Source organism: Macrosteles quadrilineatus, unplaced genomic scaffold (genome assembly GCF_028750875.1).
Source record: "Macrosteles quadrilineatus isolate MER2022 unplaced genomic scaffold, UCM_ALF_1.0 Scaffold_10__1_contigs__length_6754688, whole genome shotgun sequence".
In the NCBI taxonomy this organism is placed as follows: domain Eukaryota; kingdom Metazoa; phylum Arthropoda; class Insecta; order Hemiptera; family Cicadellidae; genus Macrosteles; species Macrosteles quadrilineatus.
Window position 1 is genome coordinate 4,015,053 of NW_026542603.1, and position 9,187 is coordinate 4,024,239.

The 9,187-nt window shown below is 36.0% G+C and overlaps 1 protein-coding gene across 1 annotated transcript; it reads left to right on the top strand.

The window, feature by feature from the left end:
• The first annotated feature begins 201 nt into the window (after positions 1 to 201).
• Positions 202 to 6,379, top strand: LOC129004672 (cuticle protein 8-like). Its single transcript, XM_054433230.1, has 3 exons — positions 202 to 480; positions 4,651 to 4,974; positions 5,558 to 6,379. Exons 1-3 carry the CDS (start codon positions 202 to 204, stop codon positions 5,975 to 5,977), a joined length of 1,023 nt encoding a protein of 340 aa, XP_054289205.1. The 3' UTR covers positions 5,978 to 6,379.
• The last annotated feature ends 2,808 nt before the right edge of the window (positions 6,380 to 9,187 follow it).

Sequence of the window (9,187 nt, forward strand, 5' to 3'; positions counted from 1 at the left end):
GACTAACCCTTTGACAATACTGTGAAGGCTCCATGTTACAGATAGTCAGTCTACTGTTCACGACAGTGTACGCGGCAGAGGTAGGAGTCCCCGAGAGGTTCCTGAGACCTCGACACTACAACCCGCACCCTCTACAGACCCTGCTGTCTGGTGCTGCGCCCCTGTCGCTCACTAACCCTTTGACAATACTGTGAAGGCTCCATGTTACAGATAGTCAGTCTAGTGTTCACGACAGTGTACGCGGCAGAGGTAGGAGTCCCCGAGAGGTTCCTCAGACCTCGACACTACAACCCGCACCCTCTACAGACCCTGCTGTCTGGTGCTGCGCCCTTGCGGCTGTCACAGGTACTACTGGATCAACCCCCGTACCAGCTGTACCCTCGGACCTCCGCCAGACAAGATGACAGCAGTCCTGTACAGTTCCCAGAGGTTCCTGCAACAGTCAAGCCTCCAAAGAAAACCTCCTCGGTGTATGGTCTGGTAAATATACGCATCAATTCATTGTTACCCTATCGCAGCTTGTATAGAATTTAGAAATACTTAACTGAAAAAAAAATAAAACTATAGATCACAAAATATTATTTGGCACAATCAAGAATCCAAACACCCCTCGTAAAGTAATGGTGAAGATAAACAATGAGCTGTTTAGGTTGTGAGCAGAGAAATATGTTTTTTGGTTGATGAATCTATTGGTGGATCCCAATTATGCTTTTTCCAGTTGGCTCCAGCCCAACAACCTCTAAACAAGTCATTCTGTTAATTAAAGTTTTATTTTGGCTCATTTGAGTTTTGTTATAGGCCCTACCATTACTCTAAGGTTCAAAAGGGTTGCCGTAAAAATGAAATTATTTGTTTTACTCCTTGCGTACCATATCGTCTTGGTTCTAAGTGAACAAACAAGTACAATAACTACAACTAGTAAATCACATTTATTTGATCGTAAATTAGTTACATGAGTTTTATTTGAACTATTAATTCTAAATTATTTTTACCTGATATTTAAAAATATCATAAAAAATGTAATTATTTATTTATAGTATAGAGATATTACTTTTCATTACGTATAACATGTTTATGCTATGTATTTTATCACATGAATCCAACCTTTCAAACTAAAGATTATAAATACTGTATCAGGAAGTCTTGCTTGTCTGTGGTATAATTAAAGACTGCAACATTTACAGGCAACCCACTTGACTTTATTGTATAGCGTACAGCTTCTAGAGAGCTGCAGGCCCTCGGTATATCCTCATTCTGTAATAGAACCACTGTGCTCATATAACAGAAGGAGAAATTAAAAGATCGAGGGCGTAATAGTTTTTGTTATTTATTATACCACACTTTCCTCGACATTATATGTTTTTTAAATTAAAACTTGGTACCTTAGGCTAGACGTTCATACCACCTGTGTCGTCGCATATTCTGCTTTGTACGGAAACAAAGTTTTTATTTTTTTCTAACTATATATTACCGTGTAATTCTTTTATAACATTTATATCTACTTGAATAAAACAAACATAGTTTCTAAAAAGGAGATTAAAGGACTAAATAGTAGACTAAAGGAGTTGACTCTAGTTGTCTTTTCTATATACTTCTCTTTGTTTTTCTGTTGTGTAGGTCATTTTTAGATCGTTATTTTTCGGAGCAATTTAACATAAAAAGTGCATAGAAATGTACTTCCTCTAAGTTTTTATGAAACCCATACTAAACAAATAGTCGGGGGGCAAACTGTATTCCGTGGGATTTTTTGTGAAGGGAATGTGTGACTATGTGGAATCTCTTTATTATATGTCACATAATGGTGTAGTACCGGGTGTTTACCCTCAAATTGGGGGGTTTGGTTTTTATGACGTCTTAAATCCAAGATGGCCGCCATGTGTGACATCTATTCATTAAATTGATAATAACTCTTTTCAGAGTAAAATAATCGAATTTTTATTTATACCATTGAATTCAGCTCAAAAAATCAAACAATTTGGTGTTTTGAATCATTGCTCTATGACCATTAGTTACCGAGATATTGAAGGCGGAAAACACAGAACATTGTCCCCAAGCAAGACCCCACTACCCCCATGTTATCCTTATGGGGAAAAAATAAAATTGTATATCTAGCTTATTACTCAGCATATCTTAATAATAATTGGTATGTGGCTTCATTTAGTAGAGATCTACTTGATTATGGCCTAAAATCCCCCATTTTTACATTTCCGTGGCAGCAAACCTGCATACTCACTTCCCATGTTAATCTTATGGAAATTTTTTTGCATGCTTGTTTATGAACATACGTGTTGAGAAATGTTAATGTGTGGCCCCATTTTAATTATTTATTGAAGCATTTGCAATTCGTTGAGTATACAGGTCTGCTGCTACGGGGTTATTGTAGCTATAAACAAATTACAGGTCTAAAATAGGTAGAAAATAAAATAAATTAGACTAGTTGTGAGGCATATGTAATTTTGTAGGATTTTGAATTAAGCAATTGTATGATTGTTGGCAATAGATAGGTAATGATATGTCTGTAAGTGTGGCCACGCTGGTGTTTTCGGCCGCCATCTTGGATCCGCCATATTGGATATTAATAACTTTTTTTATGCAATGCTAGTGTTGTGACACATCATTATGAACTAAATTTTCACGCTGATTTCAATGCTGAAATATGTTTTTAAATATCTTTTTTCGTTTGGAAGATATTCAAATAAAAAAGGTCATCAGTGTTACAATTTTTAGACGTGGAACCTCTTATATGCCTTATATGTCTTATATGCATCATCACACATAATTTACTTTGTACTTACACCAAACAAATGTTGTAACCCTGATGACCAGCCCTGTATGTCTTTAATTGCTTTAACCAAAGACAAATTTCAAAATAAAAATAATTATTCATGTTAAATAAAGGTCCATGATTAATTTTCAATTAGTCAGATTTCATTTAGTGATTGATAAAATTTTAAACCAAACATTTACTGAGTAATTTGAGGCTAGAATGAACCCTTTGACGTATTAACAACCCGAGATATAAATCTTTAAAAAAAACCTGATTTGGAAAAAGTTAAATTTAATATTGTGTTGTGGTTCATAGCTCAACTCTAACTCGTCCGATTTTAATGATCGATAGCTTAAATAAAAGCTCTTACATCACTGAATACTTTAAGACTAGAACAAATTACAAGCGATAATAAGAACTGGATATATGAGAAAAATAATCTGAAAAATAATTAAAGTACGAAACATCCGTAAGAAATGTATGGGGGGGGGAGTTTTCATTTCAATATATCTTCGAAACGAAAAACGATATTTACAAACGGTTTTCGGAATTGAAATTAACGTAAACATCTAGTTTATAATAATGAGTCACAACACCAGCATTAGATTTAAAAATTTGTATTAATATCCAATATGGTGGATCCAAGACGGCGGGCCAAAAACACTAGCTAGGCTACACTTTCAGACAAAACACCCGGTAGTACACGATTCTATATGTCACCTATCTATCACCACCAATCAATCATACAATTGCACAAAAACACAAGAAATTACATATGACCCAGAACTATAGTCTATTTTATTTTATTTTATACCTATCATTTGTGAGATTTTTTTATTGCTACAATACCCCCGTAGCAGCAGACCTGTATACTCAACGAATTGCAAATGCTTCAATAAATAATTAAAATGGAGCCACACATCATCATTTCTCAAAGTATGTTCATGGACAAGCATGCAAAAATATTGACCATAAGAATACCACGGAAAGTGAGTATGCAGGTTTGCTGCCACGGAAATGTAAAAATGGGGGATTTTAGGCCATAATCAAGTAGATCTCTACTAAATGAAGCCACATACCAATTATTATTAAGATATGCTGAGTAATAAGCTAGATATACAGTTTTATTTTTTCCCATAAGGATAACATGGGGGTAGTGGGGTCTTGCTTGGGGACAATGTTCTGTGTTTTCCGCCTTCAATATCTCGGTAACTAATGGTCATAGAGCAATGATTCAAAACACCAAATTGTTTGATTTTTTGAGCTGAATTCAATGGTATAAATAAAAATTCGATTATTTTACTCTGAAAAGAGTTATTATCAATTTAATGAATAGATGTCACACATGGCGGCCATCTTGGATTTAAGACGTCATAAAAACCAAACCCCGCAATTTGAGGGTAAACACCCGGTACTACACCATTATGTGACATATAATAAAGAGATTACACATTCCCTTCACAAAAAATCCCACGGAAGCTGGATATGTGCAGTTTGCTCCTGGACTAAAATATAGTTACTAGAGAATTTGACTCAATACGTCTTTTCTATATACTTCTCTTTGTTTTTCTGCTGTGTAGGCCATTTTTAGACCGTTATTCTTCGGACTGATTTAACATAAAAAGTACATAGAAATATACTTCCTCTATGTGTTTGGGAAACCCATACTAGTTTTTCTACTTTTTTACCATTTCATAAGCAACAGAACACAAAGGTGACTTTTGAGTCACTAACATGTTGGTAGGAACACTTATCGATAAGATATATTTAACTCCTGTTAAGGCTTCAAATGTTTTTATGAACTACGTTATAAAACATTGTTGATGCTATGTTACATATTTTAAGCTAATACATATAAACATTTTAATTTTTGCTGCCTCTAGGTGCCGAAGAACTACGCATTCGCGTACGCGGTGAAGGACCGCCAGTCCGGAGACGACTTCTCACACAAGCAGGCGCACAACGGGCAGTCGACCAAGGGCGAGTACAGGGTTAAGCTTCCCGACGGTCGTACACAGATAGTGAGTTATACTGCGGACAATTCAGGGTACAAAGCCGACGTGAGGTACGATGAGGCTGCCAAACCCGTGTCCAACCCTCAGGTGTACTACACAGGGCGACCAGCAGACAGTGTATACTACACTCCTAGGTACAGCGGTGTGTCCAACAGCATCCTACAGGAGCCTGACTACTCTGACGAACCAGAGGTGGGTACACTACTATTTTTTGTTTCAATGTACATCAGTGAGATTTTTAATTGCAAAAGTGTATGGAAAAAAAGATTCGAAGCCTCAAAGTTTGCGAAGGGGAGGATACGTCCTTCTCACACTTATGTTTAAGACACTTACGACTAAAGAAAAATCAACACAGGGTATTTTAAAGAGAAGTAAAATTTTACAATAACACTTTTTCTAGAATTTTGGATAGTAGAGTTGTTGTAGATGTTATCTCTAGGGTCCAATAAACAATTAAGTTTATACAAACATGATGTAACTACTGATAGTTTGATGTTTTTGATGCAATGACAAGCAAGTATTGTGCAAGCCTAAGCCTCTGTTAACAGTTGTACCTAAAGTAGAATATTTGTCCACACGAACTAAAAAACTAATCCAACACTACAACTCGTAACTGGTGGTTTTTGTTGAGTGCCAGTTCTGTCGCAGTGTATACTTTCTTTACAGCACCTTTCTGGTAGGAGCAATAAAATTAAACAACACTTACGCCACGTACACTCTCAAGTATCAAAATACAGACAACTAATATCTAACCCAAGTAATGTATCTCTTCCAGGTGATCTACAAACATCCAGTCCACGTTGTCGCTAAGTCCCACAGTGTTGCTGCCCAGTACGCCAAACCCTCTGCTACCCCTCGCCCACTAGAAGTACTCTTCAGTCCCACCCCTAGGCCATACAAGAGTCTACAACCTCTGCAGCTCAGGGCTCTTCCCCAGACTGCCGAGGAGTACACTAGCTCAGACTCCCCTAACTACTACCCCTATGTATCGTCCACCCCGTCACCTCCTGTGTCCGGGTACTACGCCTCTGCTGTGTCGTCCACCGCTACCCCTATAGAGGAGGAGCAAGACGACATACCCCGGCCTGCTACCAAACCCGCCCCTATCTCTAACTTCTACGCTACATCAACGACGCCGGCCCCCCACGGGGTGAGGTACATCCTCGTCCCTTCCCACTACTATGATGAATCATAAGTGGAAGTGTTATTTGCTCATTATGTGCCTTGGACCTTTGGACAGTTATACCCAAGTCCTATGTGTATACTTGGCGTGTGTTCTGTGTGTACCTATATTATGACTACTTAATCGTTTAACCATATAGATAAAGTTATAGACAGTTTGATTTGAGAGTGCAATGTGAAATGTTATAAATGAGTACTAACGTAAGTACGTTAGCCTTGGACTAATTACAGTACTAAATTCCGTTTAAAAAATGTTGGATGTTTTAGGGGAAGATTTCCTAGGTTCCCTAACTTTTTTTGCTTAATGTATTAATCAGCTGATCAGCTGTCGGCTTGTTGTCGAAGTTAGGATGATGTGGGGGGAATCACTTCCCTCAAACAGCCAAACGATTGTGAACGGAGAGTTGTCATTTTCTAAAATTAAATCAAGCATTAAAAGGAAATTTACAGCGATGACAAAATATTGGATCCAAAGATAGCTCAACAAGCCTATGATGAGTAAATATTTGTGGTGTTTAATGTTACACGCTATAGTCTATAGGGGAATCACCAAGATGTAGTCAGTAAAGTAACAGATCACTTTGACATAGGTGTATGCCATAACTGGTGCCTAAAATTTTAACGTATGAAAAGGAGTGAGAATACCAGTCCTCAGAAAGTGTTACCGTTTTATGAGTCAGTTACCACGAGTTTAAGACTTCAAACATTATGGAACATAAATAAGACTTATATAATACTCACACATTTTACAAATAATAGAATAAGTTAATTTCTAGTATTAATAATTTAAGGTTTAATTTTGTATATTTGTAATAAAATATGATATATTTTATTTGTGTATTTTATAATTCACTGTAATCATACCATTTAGTGATAACCAAACCGTACTGTTTCGTTGGCATCATACCGAAGAAAAATGGTGAACTACTAGGGCTCACGATAATTTGACAGTTTTAGAGGTGTTGAAATATTTACCAGCCTGATTACTTTTAAGTACGTATGCTTCGTGTCTTTGTTATTAAATACTTAGTGTTGACTATTTAAAAATAAAAATGTTATAAATGCACGTATATTGATGCAAATTTAGAACAATATACGGAGCAAAGATACAAGACTCTCGCGTAGTACCCAATGCTAATTCAGCTTATGTGGAATGGAAAATGTGAATTTCAGGAGCAATTTAACTGCTTTCATAACGAATTGGAACGTTTGAAGTATTTCCCCATTTCATACCAACAGTGCTACAACTACTCTTATATCTATATAGAACTGTAACAAATATCAGGATCCAACATTTTAATAATGACATGGACAGCCTGAACGCCAAGCTTGGTAAAATATTAACTATCTGACATTCAACATTGAAGTAAATTCTTTCGAAGCAAAATACTGTAAAGCGATTCGATTTTATTGAAACTCCAGTGGACTGCAAAGTGAAGTTCAATCCCGTCTTGCAACCAACTGTTGCAAACAAGTTAACAATTGATTCGCTGGACCCTGAGAGCCACTTCAAGTATTGGTTGCAGTACCTGGTATGATATATGGTAAAAAATACGGGATTTTACAAGTGGTGCAGCCAAGTGGGTTTTAACCAACAACTCTTCATACTCAACAGTGACCGGTTTTTAAAGTCGTAACTGCATTGTGATAGTATAGTATACATCGTGTAGATTTTATTAGGATTTTCTAATGTATATCCTGATCATAGTTGTATTTATTCTCAAACGGTATGTGTTTATTGATGTAATTTTTGCGAATGTCCTATTTAGGGATCTATTGCCATAGGTCTCATGGTAAAACCAAGCCCGGGACCGATATAATGTTTTTATGTCCCCAGAGGCCAAAAAACCATTCGTTCAGATTCATATATTTGTGTCCGTTAGCACCATTAGCAGTAAAAATCATCCGAAATTGATGAAATTATATACAATTCTATTAGCCTTTCTTTATTCCTACTAGATCAAGAACCAGCGTAATTGGACTACGGTAACGGGGTTTTACAGGGGATTTTATGGGGGTAAAAGTTGTTATTCCTATTTTGGCTCCCAATACATACAATTTTTGCAATTATCTTCCTAACTATTTTGCAGAGCTTAAAAAAAACTAATAATTTAGGATATTCAAGTGTTCTTAAGGTGACGGAGAAAATGCCAAAAAACTAAGAATTTAAAATTCTTATTCAGCTTTGGGGATCAGCAAGTACCTCAAACATTGAAATTATTCAACGTTACTAATCGAAATTACTACGTAATCATCTTGCACTAAATTTATTGGACAATCACAACACCACTTACAGACTGAAGCGACATACAATATTGGACCTCCCATTCAGGTTCAGCTAAGTGCTATCAACATTCTCATGTTCTTCAAGTTAACTTTTAATGTTGTATTGTTATTTCATTTGCTTATTGTCCAACTTTTGAACAGATTGTAAATTAAATAAGGTAAACAAATTGAATCGGATGGTGATTATATAAACTGTTTTAGTTTGCTTGTTTATATATATTTTGAAAACATTTGGCAAGTTTATTTATGTTATACTATGCTTTTATTATTTATTATTAAAAAAAAAACTTTTACCTTCCTTTCCCTAAGCAAACCTGCGTACTCTTTAAACGCAATTTTACTTGAATAGGAAATAAACCAGACTATTTTGAGAAAACATTTTAGTGATAATCCAACATCGCAAATGAAAATAGGCTTGATCTGCAGGTTTACTGAGGGGGGGGGGTATATTTTTTATACTATGATATGATATATTGACGGTGATTTCTTCTGACTCCTAGTGGGCCGTCCCCGAAGAGGTAGTGTATCACTGAATCATATATTGAAATGATCTTAATATGTTCCAAGTTTTAAAGCTACATCTTTAATACTTTTTGAAATATTTAACCGTCCCGGGACTTTTTCGCCCTGTATAAATTTGCTATAACTTTAACGGTATAATGTAATATCTACTCGGTATGTATATATAATGACAAGCATATGTTACTATTCGTTTATCAACAGGTACAGGTTAATCTTTCCCTAGGGCATTGCTGTCTAGTACATTAGACATAACAACTCCACTGTGGCCATGTAGCATGTAATACAACTGGTATAGGTTACTTTACACTAGAATTTCGTACTATTGCCTGTCCCCTTTTTAACTTGAACTTTTCATTATTGTGTACTAACCTATCTGTGATTTGTCTATTGTGGTAGATTATAGTTTCAAAGCATT

Excerpts from the sequence above, each read along its gene's own strand:
- LOC129004672 (XM_054433230.1), top strand. The coding sequence starts at position 202 with ATGTTACAGATAGTCAGTCTAGTGTTCACGACAGTGTACGCGGCAGAG. Across the intron at positions 481-4,650 it reads CCTCCTCGGTGTATGGTCTG|GTGCCGAAGAACTACGCATT; the intron begins GTAAATATACGC and ends TGCTGCCTCTAG. Across the intron at positions 4,975-5,557 it reads ACTACTCTGACGAACCAGAG|GTGATCTACAAACATCCAGT; the intron begins GTGGGTACACTA and ends TATCTCTTCCAG.